The sequence below is a fragment of the Mya arenaria genome, chromosome 14 (assembly GCF_026914265.1).
Source record: "Mya arenaria isolate MELC-2E11 chromosome 14, ASM2691426v1".
NCBI lineage: Eukaryota > Metazoa > Mollusca > Bivalvia > Myida > Myidae > Mya > Mya arenaria.
Window position 1 is genome coordinate 12,123,272 of NC_069135.1, and position 15,287 is coordinate 12,138,558.

At 42.7% G+C, this 15,287-nt stretch overlaps 1 protein-coding gene across 3 annotated transcripts in view; it reads left to right on the forward strand.

Moving 5' to 3' along the window:
- LOC128217708 (uncharacterized) overlaps window positions 1-15,287 on the forward strand; it is a 44,619-nt gene that overhangs the window by 26,799 nt on the left and 2,533 nt on the right. For 2 of the 3 annotated variants that reach the window (XM_052925034.1, XM_052925032.1), the window contains exons 12-20: window positions 2-79; window positions 294-354; window positions 556-777; window positions 5,420-5,614; window positions 5,780-5,843; window positions 6,623-6,720; window positions 9,464-9,598; window positions 10,133-10,207; window positions 10,593-10,727. In XM_052925034.1, the coding sequence (XP_052780994.1) occupies window positions 2-79; window positions 294-354; window positions 556-777; window positions 5,420-5,614; window positions 5,780-5,843; window positions 6,623-6,720; window positions 9,464-9,598; window positions 10,133-10,207; window positions 10,593-10,727 (1,063 nt within the window). The remainder of the gene's footprint in view (window position 1; window positions 80-293; window positions 355-555; window positions 778-5,419; window positions 5,615-5,779; window positions 5,844-6,622; window positions 6,721-9,463; window positions 9,599-10,132; window positions 10,208-10,592; window positions 10,728-15,287) is intronic. The other variant, XM_052925033.1, reaches the window with a different exon arrangement.

Genomic DNA, 15,287 nt, shown 5'->3' on the forward strand with positions numbered 1-15,287 from the left:
GGTCGTTGTTTTTCCTGAAGCACTGGCCACTTGAGATATTGAGAGACAACCCAAAGGCTATGAAGTTCTGCTACTTTAGGTACAATAGCAATTTAGTAATTTTAATTGTTGTTGTTGTTTTGTACAAATATAAGATATACTCGATATGCTATATTTTACCAACACTCATTATGCACGTAACTTTATTTGTTTATAAGATGTCATTCGGTTTGCAATACAAGTGCTATTATGATTTTCAGACTGATTAAGAAGTGAATAATCAATAAACATCTCATTCCCTTTTCTTTCAACAGCCGAAAGAAATTAATGGTTAAAGACAGTAACATGTCTGAGTGGATCTACATCGTCAAATCTGTAAGTACAGTTTGGACAAATGGACGAGTTTTGTTACAAATCGCATGCTCAAACATAATTTTGTTTCGTCCAAGTTAAATCAATTTCAAATGTTCATTATTCTTTTTTTAAACATGTTTTTTCCTTTAAATGTTCGAACCCTACAGGTGGGTTTGGCGTAATGCTCGTCATAACATTAATGAACACTCTCCACTAATAAAGGGATCTCTGCGCGTGTACAAGAAACTACAGAAATGCTACCCGCACGTGAACCACCGGACGGGGAACCACCGAGTGCGCGCTCACGTGGACGGATACCGGTGCTTCATGTCGCAAGAGAGCGAGTACCATCGGTACGCCATGTACAATAACGTCAGTCTCCCGCCGCCCCTTGCCCCGGACAGTGACTCAGAGGACGAAGAACACCATCTGTTCAAATTCAAGGTAAGACTATCATAGGAAAAAGAAATTTACTAATTTTATGTTCTGGAGACCAGGTGTCATAATACGCAGCTGATTGCAGTGTCTACTGGGTTGCGGTTCTGGAGTCCAGGTGTCATAACACGCAGCTGATTGCAGCATATTACTTTTGGGTTCTAGTTCGTTGCAGACTTCAATAGGTTCACGTTTGGTATGGTTATGTTCTCCCTTGTTTATTGTAATATTTTGCTGAACCCTTTTGAAGAAGAACAGGTGTCGAATTATCCTGCAAATTGCATGGACATTTTATCGAAAACATCCTTAATGTCATCTGCCAAACCAAATATTTATTAAATCTAATTTGATTTACATATTTTTATACGGACAAACGCTATTGTTTTATTCAAATAAATTACATTCAATTTGTTTTCAAGTGATGCAATAAAACATGTATAAATACACATTTTCAAGTGTCGGTATATATTATGAAAATGTTATGTTTTTGACAGGTGCCTTGTAACAGTACAGTCAATATTGTGTATAAATATTGAGGTCGAACTAGGTCCATCCTCTGTCGTTTTATGCGTATTGGAAGTTGGCGTGCACAGATAGTTTCATGGCGACTTAATACTCGAAAATTACTGAAACACGCAAACTAATGATAAAATGGCAGTTTCATTATATTTTTTTCCATAAAAGAGCTGTGTTTTCCAATACGTCATTTTCTTCAAGAGAGTAAACCAAATCGAAATCAAGTAATTACTTCTTAAATGTGACTTGTTTGCGGAATGATGTTGGAAACCGAAGTTCAAGTCCTCGTTTACCGACCATTATTACATTTAGTACGTGTTATCTGACATGTTTACTCTCTCGGTAATGTTGTCAATGATTACGTAGGTGAAGATGAATGGGTTTTAGTTGTTTTCTGAAAGGGAAATTGCTGATATCATTTTAATATAAAAATGTAGCATAAGTTCTATATGTTTTGCATATTGGTGGTGAAAACTACACAACAACATATACACACACCGAAGGGTGACGATACAACGACATACACACACACCGAAGGGGGGCGACACAACAACATATACACACACCGAAGGGTGGCAGCAAAACAACATATACACACACACCGAATGGGGGCGACACAACAACATATATACACACACCGAAGGGTGGCGACACAACAACATATACACACACCGAAGGGTGGCGATACAACGACATATACACACACACCGAAGAGTGGCAGCACAACAACATATACACACACACAAAAGGATGGCGACACAACAACATATACACACACCGAAGGGTGGCGATACAACGACATATACACACACACCGAAGAGTGGCAGCACAACAACATATACACACACCGAAGGGTGGCGATACAACGACATATACACACACACCGAAGAGTGGCAGCACAACAACATATACACACACCGAAGGGTGGCGATACAACGACATATACACACACACCGAAGGGTGGCGATACAACAACATATACACACACACCGAGGGGGGCGATACAACGACATATACACACACCGAAGGGTGGCGATACAACGACATATACACACACCGAAGGGTGGCGATACAACGACATATACACACACACCGAGGGGGGCGATACAACGACATACACACACACCGAAGGGTGGCGATACAACGACATATACACACACACCGAAGGGTGGCGATACAACAACATATACATACACACCGAGGGGGGCGATACAACAACATATACACACACCGAAGGGTGGCGATACAACGACATATACACACACACCGAAGGGTGGCGATACAACAACATATACACACACACCGAGGGGGGCGATACAACGACATATACACACACCGAAGAGTGGCAGCACAACAACGTATACACACACCGAAGGGTGGCGATACAACAACATATACACACACACCGAAGGGTGGCGATACAACGACATATACACACACACCGAGGGGGGCGATACAACGACATATACACACACACCGAAGGGTGGCGATACAACGACATATACACACACACCGAAGGGTGGCGATACAACAACATATACACACACACCGAAGGGTGGCGATACAACGACATATACACACACACCGAAGGGTGGCGATACAACGACATATACACACACACCGAAGGGTGGCGATACAACGACATATACACACACACCGAAGGGTGGCGATACAACGACATATACATACACACCGAAGGGTGGCGATACAACGACATATACATACACACCGAAGGGTGGCGATACAACGACATATACACACACACCGAAGGGTGGCGATACAACGACATATACATACACACCGAAGGGTGGCGATACAACGACATATACATACACACCGAAGGGTGGCGATACAACGACATATACATACACACCGAAGGGTGGCGATACAACGACATATACACACACACCGAAGGGTGGCGATACAACGACATATACACACACACCGAAGGGTGGCGATACAACGACATATACACACACACCGAAGGGTGGCGATACAACAACATATACACACACACCGAAGGGTGGCGATACAACGACATATACACACACACCGAAGGGTGGCGATACAACAACATATACACACACACCGAAGGGTGGCGATACAACGACATATACACACCGAAGGGTGGCGATACAACGACATATACACACACACCGAAGGGTGGCGACACAACAACATATACACACACCGAAGGGTGGCGACACAACAACATATACACACACCGAAGGGTGGCGATACAACGACATACACACACACCGAAGGGTGGCAGCACAACAACATATACACACATCGAAGGGTGGCGACACAACAACATATACACACACCGACGGGTGGCGACACAACAGCACCATATACATGTACATACACCACCGAAGGGTGGCAGCACAACACCATTTACACACACAAAAGGATGGCGACCCGACAACATATACATGTACATACACCACCAAAGGGGGTGCCACAACACCATATACATGTACATGCACCACCAAGGGGGGCGGCAAAACAACATATACATGTACATACACCACCGAAGGGTGGCAGCACAACACCATTTACACACACAAAAGGATGGCGACACAACAACATATACATGTACATACACCACCAAAGGGGGTGCCACAACACCATATACATGTACATACACCACCGAAGGGGGTGTCACAACACCATATGCATGTACATGCACCACCGAAGGGTGGCAGCACAACAACATATACATGTACATACACCACCAAAGGGGGTGCCACAACAACATATAAATGTACATACACCACCGAAGGGGGTGTCACAACACCATATACATATACATACACCCCCGAAGGGTGGCAGCACAACAACCTATACATGTACATACACCACCAAAATGTGGCAGCAAAACAACATTTACACACACAAATGGATGGCGACACAACAACATATACATCTACATACACCACTAAAAGGGGGAGTGGCGGCAAAACAACATATACACACACCAAAGGGGGCGGCACAACAACATTTACACACACCAAAGGGGGCGGCACAACAACATTGACACACACCAAAGGGGGCGGCACAACAACATTGACACACACCAAAGGGGGCGGCACAACAACATTTACACACCACCAAAGGGGGCGGCACAACAACATTTACACACCACCAAAGGGGGCGGCACAACAACATTGACACACACCAAAGGGGGCGGCACAACAACATTGACACACACCAAAGGGGGCGGCACAACAACATTTACACACCACCAAAGGGGGCGGCACAACAACATTGACACACACCAAAGGGGGCGGCACAACAACATTGACACACACCAAAGGGTCGGCACAACAACATTTACACACCACCAAAGGGGGCGGCACAACAACATTTACACACCACCAAAGGGGGCGGCACAACAACATTGACACACACCAAAGGGGGCGGCACAACAACATTGACACACACCAAAGGGGGCAGCACAACAACATTTACACACCACCAAAGGGGGCGGCACAACAACATTTACACACCACCAAAGGGGGCAGCACAACAACATTTACACACCACCAAAGGGGGCGGCACAACAACATTTACACACCACCAAAGGGGGCGGCAAAACAACATTTACACACCACCAAAGGGGGCGGCACAACAACATTGACACACACCAAAGGGGGCAGCACAACAACATTTACACACCACCAAAGGGGGCGGCACAACAACATTGACACACACCAAAGGGGGCGGCACAACAACATTGACACACATCAAAGGGGGCGGCACAACATTATTTACACACCACCAAAGGGGGCGGCACAACAACATTGACACACACCAAAGGGGGCGGCACAACAACATTGACACACACCAAAGGGGGCGGCACAACAACATTTACACACCACCAAAGGGTGGCGGCACAATGTCATGTATGTGCGTTTGTTCTTCAATTCTTTTTTTTTTATTTACAAGTGTTAAAAGTTTTTTTTGCTATATATTTTACAATACCAATCGTGTAAGTTAAGTACGACGGGGCATATTTGAGGGTTAAGGACTTAGACTTAGACGGAACCAGGAAACATTACAGTGTTAACACTTCACCTGCACTGTATGGTTCTACGCTTGTGATATTCAATGTTTCTTATTTCATTCACAGGGTAATGCAGAAGAGAAGGAGAACCTATTAGCACTTCCGTTAATGCAGCGGGTTGAGCGGCTGATCCGGCCTCGGACGGCTGAAGGCGGCGTACTGGCAACGTACGGACAGTCACGTCACGGGCGCTCATCCGGGGACCGGCCGAAAACCTCGGTACACAACGCAAATGGTCGCTCGCCACTGAGACCTACACAGGTACTGAATGTGTGGTTCACACGAGGATAAACCAGAATGCATGATGTTTATTATATGCGTTATATTTTTTCACATTAACAGCGCATTTGATACAATTACATTTTTTTACAAGTATTTCATTCTCGCATTTTTTCTCTACATTACATTCATTTCCCCTCTTTGAAGTTGAAGTTGCCGTCGTCACGCACCACGTCCTCCACCTCCAACACGACCTCGGACCTCGCCGTAGGTGAGTATTTAACTCTTCACCACTCACACATAAGCCATAAGCCATAAGTCTGCTTATACACGTCAGGGGGTCCAACGTGAAATGTGTTCGCCGTATTTAAAGTGAGGGAAATTGTGTGAAGCCGAATAAAATGGCGGCGTTTTAAGGAATTTCGGTGTTTCAAGGATGTATTTTCACCTGGTAAGTAAGTTATATCACCTTTCTCGCAATATAAATACGCCTACCCGGAGACCACACGTGTAAGCGTCTCTTGTTTTTTTAACCTATGTTTCTAGAGGCCTTTACAAAAAAGTTATTGAATGTATAAGCTGAACGATTGATTGTTTACAAAGTGAAAATAGAAAATTGCGTGACTTGAAACTGTGTTTTCGGCCCAAGTTTACCATTCTTGTACCTGTTTTAGCTATTTGTTATTGAATATTTGCATTATTTATCTTTTCGACCGCTACTACACTTACATGGGTATTATACGGCCGATTATTTCATGTTTAAACACCTTTTATGTTGGGCGACGAAGTTTTCATCAAATTATCATCGTTCATCTTATACATTCAATAACTTTTTTTTAATAATGTGTTTCTGTGTATTTGTGTTTGGCTTTCCAAGTCGCTTTTGTTTGAGGCAATACTATTACGGGTTTCGGTGCTGAATATCACTCAAACATTATTTGTGTAAATGTAGGCCTTCCAGAATTTTGTTGTTGTTTGTCCGACAGGAGTGACAGAGAACGATGCTTGAACTACATATAACTTGAGTGAGTGTTTTCTTTTGCATTCCAGACCTTTCGTCGGCGACCGCTGACGGCGGTGACGGCACTGATGGCGCTGATGGACGGCGGACGTTGTTAGACGACTTCGAGGGCTCGTCGAGACGGAAGGTATCTATATACATTGTAGTATAGTCGTGTTACATTTCAACCATCCCTTTGTGTATCTATATCGCTTCTGCCCACTACAACCCATAAATACGCGTTGACCATTCTTCATAAAACCCTCAAACTTCTCGTCTAAATTAATAAACGAGTAATGAAGATATCGCGTGACACGTGCAGTGTTAGAGCGAGGAATTGCTCTTTTTATTCCCTTTCTCCTGGAACTATGGAGCCATGCTAGCTGCCAGACTTGACAGGAACATGATGAACATTCAAATGAACATCGCAACTGTTGAATGTTGACGCTGAATTATGATATCTGTTAACTTTGGTAACACCTTGTGGGATGGTTTTGTCAGCAAAGAATGTGCTCTTTGTAAAACGATCAGAGATAAATCAATCCAAACATAGCCAAACCGGCCCCCGTTTATGGTTTCTTGTCGGTATACTGTTTCTATATACAAGCTTTTGAATTTTCTATTCATTGAATAATATAACATCATATATGATAGATCGAGACTATCAAAGAGGCGTTTTAATCAAATAGCTGCGACCAGAAGATCATTTGTTTCCAGTGTCACAGTTTTAAATACGTAAAAAAGGGACACAAATGCAGTGCAGCTTGTACATGATTTTGTTTTGTCGTCAACTGTTAAACTACACTGTAGGTACACAATACATTACATTTATAAAACATACGTGTACGAGTACATTTGTCACGTCTTTTCGCTGTCTTGGCCAGCCACATTCAAGTAATTGATACCAATTTGAAAACATATTGTCGCCAGTATATCGCTATTCATGAATCTGTAAAAATGTTGCTCGCATAGAATATTCGTGAATTGGAATGAAAAGGACCCTTCAGCAAAATACTAATACGACTAACTGATTTTGAACTAATCTTGTTTTAATATGATGCCCATGTACATTATAATAGCATGACATTAGGTGAAATGCTCAAGTTCACTAATTATGTTCCTTTCATAACACCTTAAAATGTTTGTTTGAATAATATATTTGGTGAAAAATTGTAAATTAGTCAAATTATTTTATAATCATTTAAATATAGTTGATCAAACTGCATGCTCTGTCGTCGCCAAAAAATGGTAATTCCTCCCGTAACGGTGTTTTGCATGTCCTTTTCCCTAAAAACACATATTGGTATTCTTCTACGCTTTGAACCGCATGCTGGGTACAAACATGAAGTAAATACATACTAAAGTTGGCAACAGTACATGTTTATTGTGTATGTTTCGATGCATGATACACAGTTGTCTGATTTCTTTCGCCGAAACGCTAGTTTCTTTGCCTTTGTGAACATACATACATATTCCAGTACAAACATGCTTGCAGCAGACACTGGCTGAGCAAATGGGTACCCTTTACAAAACCATATGGAAGACGCTAAAAGAAATCAGATCATTTTAAACAAATGTATTCCTCCATCAAGTCCTTGGCAGAGGATTTATTGGAGTAAAGGACGTTAAAATGATCTCTGTTACTGTTACTTGCAGATATGCTATTGTATTGCATGGTTTGTATATGGCATTTCGCACATAATTTTGTGATGAAGTCTTGTTAACAGGCACTGTACGTTTGATCTATATGCATTAGTCCTATTGGACAATCTCACAGAAACTACGTAATTGACGAGTTAGGGGTAAAATTGGCCAAAATGTGCAAATCCGTTGTCAGAATAGGATATATACATGAAAGAAACACTTCTGGAACATAAAGTCCTCATTCATATTACAAAGTTAGACAGGGGGGGGGGGCACAATTTCTGATCCCAATTAGCTGGAATCAACAGTGTAATAACCATTGTCAATGGTGAAATACATTAAAACTGTATTATCCAAACAACTAGATCGACATGACGAGTGTTGTTTACACCACACTTGGAATTTGTTATGTACCTCAGATAATGATGTATAATATTAAAAGTGATAAAAGATACTCTGATACCCTAATTCATGTAATATATAGTTTGTCATAGTCGTAGGTTCCACTAAATGGTCGTTTGAAAAGGGAGCAAACATGGTGATTGGTGAAAGTAACTGTCAGTTGAGTTTATCCGTAACGGTTGGTTGACCGATAGATATAACCCCCATCGTCATTTTTCTCCAAGAATATTATGACCAAAACTTTAATGTAACGTTAGGGCCACATAATATAGCAAATTACATAATATGGATGGCATGTTGTGTCAAGGGTTTCATCCGGCTGCTGATCAGACCTGTGCTCTCATGGGCTGTCACCTCGCGTTTGCTACAGACACGTTAATCTCTTAAAAGGCGGCCAATGTACGCCTATACCAACACGCCATAGCCGCCAAATGACAGTTGTTAGCCAGATTTGGTAAATGTATTCTCCGCAGAGTCTGTCTTTCATTTATTAGCTTTTGAAGCCGCATAACAAATGTAATGTCAGGTTTGAGAGACGGTTGTTTACCACGTGATACAATTTGTGTTTTAATGCAAGTCTCGTGTACCATTGTCAAGTGACGTTTCAAAGGACAAGGTTTCTATGTAGTGTGTTTTATTTTCTCAGAGATCCTTACGCTACAGTTCACTGTACTGTTGATCATGACTACATTGTATATATATATATATACATATAAACCATACCTCGTCACCCAAGTGCAATAGATGCATATAAAATAGGGGCAGATGTTTAGTTTTTGCGTGAAAACATATAGAAGTTATATATAAATAAATGAAACAATATACAATGGATGGTAAAATCCCAGAATGCTGAGCACGAAAAACGGCTGCAAGCGCCTGAACGGAACCACGCGCCCTCCACTGCCAAGTATCATGTGTCAAGTGGGGATATCGACGAAAATGCAATCAGCACGCGACACGCCGTGTTTGTCACGGACGTGGTAAGGACCAGCATGGTGTGTCAAACATGCACGCACTTTGGTTGCGGGCCTTGGTCTATTGCATCATGTGCCATATGTTACACTAAAAGAAATACCCTTTCCATTCCATTACAGGTTTGGCTGTCACTGTGCACAGTAACTGTTAGATGCATATACCTATAGCAGAGGTGTACTTTATGTTGTCAAGTCCACTTTCACATTGTAATTTATAGATGTGATATTGAATGAATGTGTGGAGTGTTATAGTGCAATATATGGATGGGATTGATTTTTATTCGTGCAAATTTATTCCAATTCACTCACGTAATATATGCAATAACTTTGATTTTATCACTAAACTTCTGAACTCACGAACCTTAAAATAATGGTAAATTCTCCAAAAATGATTTTAATTAAAAGACTTCAGGTGTAGCATTTTGTCACAAAAGTACATTCAATTGATTATATGAAAAGAATACATATCACTACATTATGTACAAGGAGATCCCCCCCCCCCTATCTATTCGATTCAAACCATGTTGCTTTCTGTTGTAGAAAAAGGAGGTGACGGCGGCCGACCTGGACCCCGAGTTTGTTCTAATACAGACCCTTACAAAGGGTCAGGCGTTCGTAAGTATTCAGACAAATGCCTGGACAATTGAGTACATGTTTTATATCCTATCTGAACTTGACTTTGAGTTTCTCGGACCTTATAAAAGATCAGGCATTCGTTAGTATAAGACATATTCAATTAAGATGGTTAAATTAAATTGATAAACAAATAAACTGTGGTGGCCTGTTTCATTTAGTCCAACATAAAGCGATTTTTGCGTTATTCATACGATTCAACATAGTTCTAGCTATTCAATGCATATGTGTTTGTGCATTGTGCTTAAATTGAAAGTGGACCGATACTTAAAAAATGGACCGATACTTAAAAAAATGGTATCTCTTGTATGGGCAAGGACATTTATTGTTTGCATCCCATATAATAGCATATAGTCTTATGATACAGGGCATCCAGCAGCTATTGACTGATAACCAGCCTTCCCTTGCACTGGTCAGTGGTGGCGCCGAGTGCATCATGATCAACAAACGCTTCTTCAAAGACAACTGTGATCCAAACGTTCTCCAGGCGCTTAGACAACAGGTAAATCACATCGATCAAGCCTTACAAATACATTGTACGCCTTTTTGGGTAATCGCATCACGGCCGTGAGGTAGGGAAAACCATACCTTATACCTCTAATATCAGGTTCACTTAAAATGAATATACGATTTATAGACTGCACATCCCTTTGGACCTTCTGGATCTCTCAACAATGATAATACATAATTATTAAAATAAAAAAAATCATTTTGTGTAGGCCATATATATCAGGTCACACTTCATTCTATATAAGGTATGAATGCGTCGCAATCAGGTTATCGCTACTTGAATGAACACTGTCGTCCCAAAATATCAATGAAGGGTACGGGAACATATGATATGATCCTTATGAGTTTTTGAACCTAGTGAGCCACTCCAGACGGGGTCCATATAGGTGGCCATGTAGTAGGTGTAGTTTACACTCAATTAGCGGGGTCCATATAGATGGCCATGTAGTAGGTGTAGTTTACACTCAATTAGCGGGGTCCATATAGATGGCCATGTAGTAGGTGTAGTCTACACTCAATTAGCGGGTTCATATAGGTGGCCATGTAGTAGGTGTAGTCTACACTCAATTAACGGGTTCCATATAGGTGGCCCTGTAGTAGGTGTAATCTACACTCCATTAGCGGGGTCCATATAGGTGGCCATGTAGTAGGTGTAGTCTACACTCAATTAGCGGGGTCCATATAGGTGGCCATGTAGTAGGTGTAGTTTACACTCCATTAGCGGGGTCCATATAGGTGGCCATGTAGTGGGTGTAATCTACACTCAATTAGCGGGGTCCATATAGGTGGCCATGTAGTAGGTGTAGTTTACACTCAATTAGCGGGTCCATATAGGTGGCCATGTAGTAGGTGTAATCTACACTCAATTCACGGGGTCCATATAGGTGGCCATGTAGTAGGTGTAGTTTACACTCAATTAACGGGTTCCATATAGGTGGCCATGTAGTAGGTGTAGTCTACACTCAATTAGCGGGTTCCATATAGGTGGCCATGTAGTAGGTGTAGTCTACACTCAATTAACGGGGTCCATATAGGTGGCCATGTAGTAGGTGTAGTTTACACTCCATTAGCGGGGTCCATATAGGTGGCCCTGTAGTAGGTGTAATCTACACTCAATTAACGGGTTCCATATAGGTGGCCATGTAGTAGGTGTAGTTTACACTCAATTAACGGGTTCCATATAGGTGGCCCTGTAGTAAGTGTAATCTACACTCAATTAACGGGTTCCATATAGGTGGCCCTGTAGTAGGTGTAGTTTACACTCAATTAACGGGTTCCATATAGGTGGCCCTGTAGTAGGTGTAATCTACACTCAATTAACGGGGTCCATATAGGTGGCCCTGTAGTAGGTGTAATCTACACTCAATTAACGGGGTCCATATAGGTGGCCCTGTAGTAGGTGTAATCTACACTCAATTAACGGGGTCCATATAGGTGGCCCTGTAGTAGGTGTAGTTTACACTCAATTAACGGGTTCCATATAGGTGGCCCTGTAGTAGGTGTAGTTTACACTCAATTAACGGGTTCCATATAGGTGGCCCTGTAGTAGGTGTAATCTACACTCAATTAACGGGGTCCATATAGGTGGCCCTGTAGTAGGTGTAATCTACACTCAATTAACGGGTTCCATATAGGTGGCCATGTAGTAGGTGTAATCTACACTCAATTAACGGGTTCCATATAGGTGGCCATGTAGTAGGTGTAGTTTACACTCAATTCACGGGTTCCATATAGGTGGCCATGTAGTAGGTGTAATCTACACTCCATTAGCGGGGTCCATATAGGTGGCCCTGTAGTAGGTGTAATCTACACTCAATTAACGGGGTCCATATAGGTGGCCCTGTAGTAGGTGTAATCTACACTCAATTAACGGGGTCCATATAGGTGACCATGTAGTAGGTGTAGTCTACACTCAATTAACGGGGTCCATATAGGTGGCCATGTAGTAGGTGTAGTTTACACTCAATTAACGGGGTCCATATAGGTGGCCATGTAGTAGGTGTAGTTTACACTCAATTAGCGGGGTCCATATAGGTGGCCATGTAGTAGGTGTAGTTTACACTCAATTAGCGGGGTCCATATAGGTGGCCATGTAGTAGGTGTAGTTTACACTCCATTAGCGGGGTCCATATAGGTGGCCATGTAGTAGGTGTAGTCTACACTCAATTAACGGGTTCCATATAGGTGGCCCTGTAGTAGGTGTAATCTACACTCAATTAGCGGGGTCCATATAGGTGGCCATGTAGTAGGTGTAGTCTACACTCAATTAACGGGGTCCATATAGGTGGCCCTGTAGTAGGTGTAGTCTACACTCAATTAACGGGATCCATATAGGTGGCCCTGTAGTAGGTGTAATCTACACTCAATTAACGGGATCCATATAGGTGGCCATGTAGTAGGTGTAATCTACACTCCATTAGCGGGGTCCATATAGGTGGCCATGTAGTAGGTGTAGTCTACACTCAATTAGCGGGGTCCATATAGGTGGCCCTGTAGTAGGTGTAGTTTACACTCAATTAACGGGGTCCATATAGGTGGCCATGTAGTAGGTGTAGTTTACACTCAATTAACGGGGTCCATATAGGTGGCCCTGTAGTGGGTGTAATCTACACTCAATTAACGGGGTCCATATAGGTGACCATGTAGTAGGTGTAGTCTACACTCAATTCACGGGGTCCATATAGGTGGCCATGTAGTAGGTGTAGTTTACACTCAATTAACGGGTTCCATATAGGTGGCCATGTAGTAGGTGTAGTTTACACTCAATTAGCGGGGTCCATATAGGTGGCCATGTAGTAGGTGTAGTCTACACTCAATTAGCGGGATCCATATAGGTGGCCATGTAGTAGGTGTAGTCTACACTCAATTAACGGGTTCCATATAGGTGGCCATGTAGTAGGTGTAGTTTACACTCAATTAGCGGGGTCCATATAGGTGGCCATGTAGTAGGTGTAGTCTACACTCAATTAGCGGGATCCATATAGGTGGCCATGTAGTAGGTGTAGTCTACACTCAATTAACGGGGTCCATATAGGTGGCCATGTAGTAGGTGTAGTTTACACTCAATTAACGGGGTCCATATAGTTGGCCCTGTAGTAGGTGTAATCTACACTCAATTAACGGGGTCCATATAGTTGGCCCTGTAGTAGGTGTAGTCTACACTCAATTAACGGGGTCCATATAGTTGGCCATGTAGTAGGTGTAGTCTACACTCAATTAACGGGGTCCATATAGGTGGCCCTGTAGTAGGTGTAGTCTACACTGAATTAACGGGTTCCATATAGGTGGCCATGTAGTAGGTGTAGTCTACACTCAATTAGCGGGGTCCATATAGGTGGCCCTGTAGTAGGTGTAGTCTACACTCAATTAACGGGTTCCATATAGGTGGCCATGTAGTAGGTGTAGTCTACACTCAATAAGCGGGGTCCATATAGGTGGCCATGTAGTAGGTGTAGTTTACACTCAATTAACGGGATCCATATAGGTGGCCATGTAGTAGGTGTAGTTTACACTCAATTAGCGGGGTCCATATAGGTGGCCATGTAGTAGGTGTAGTTTACACTCAATTAACGGGGTCCATATAGGTGGCCATGTAGTAGGTGTAGTTTACACTCAATTAACGGGGTCCATATAGGTGGCCATGTAGTAGGTGTAGTTTACACTCAATTAACGGGGTCCATATAGGTGGCCATGTAGTGGGTGTAGTTTACACTCAATTAACGGGGTCCATATAGGTGGCCATGTAGTAGGTGTAGTTTACACTCAATTTACGGGGTCCATATAGGTGGCCATGTAGTAGGTGTAGTCTACACTCCATTAGCGGGGTCCATATAGGTGGCCATGTAGTAGGTGTAATCTACACTCAATTAACGGGGTCCATATAGGTGGCCATGTAGTAGGTGTAGTCTACACTCCATTAGCGGGGTCCATATAGGTGGCCATGTAGTAGGTGTAGTTTACACTCAATTAGCGGGGTCCATATAGGTGGCCATGTAGTAGGTGTAGTTTACACTCAATTAACGGGGTCCATATAGGTGGCCCTGTAGTAGGTGTAATCTACACTCAATTAGCGGGGTCCATATAGTTGGCCCTGTAGTAGGTGTAATCTACACTCAATTAACGGGGTCCATATAGGTGGCCCTGTAGTAGGTGTAATCTACACTCAATTAACGGGGTCCATATAGGTGGCCCTGTAGTAGGTGTAATCTACACTCAATTAGCGGGGTCCATATAGTTGGCCCTGTAGTGGGTGTAATCTACACTCAATTAGCGGGTTCATATAGTTGGCCCTGTAGTGGGTGTAATCTACACTCAATTAACGGGTTCCATATAGGTGGCCCTGTAGAAGGTGTAGTCTACACTCAATTAACGGGGTCCATATAGTTGGCCCTGTAGTAGGTGTAATCTACACTCAATTAGCGGGGTCCATATAGGTGGCCACGTAGTAGGTGTAGTTTACACTCAATTAACGGGGTCCATATAGGTGGCCATGTAGTAGGTGTAGTCTACACTCCATTAGCGGGGTCCATATAGGTGGCCCTGTAGTGGGTTT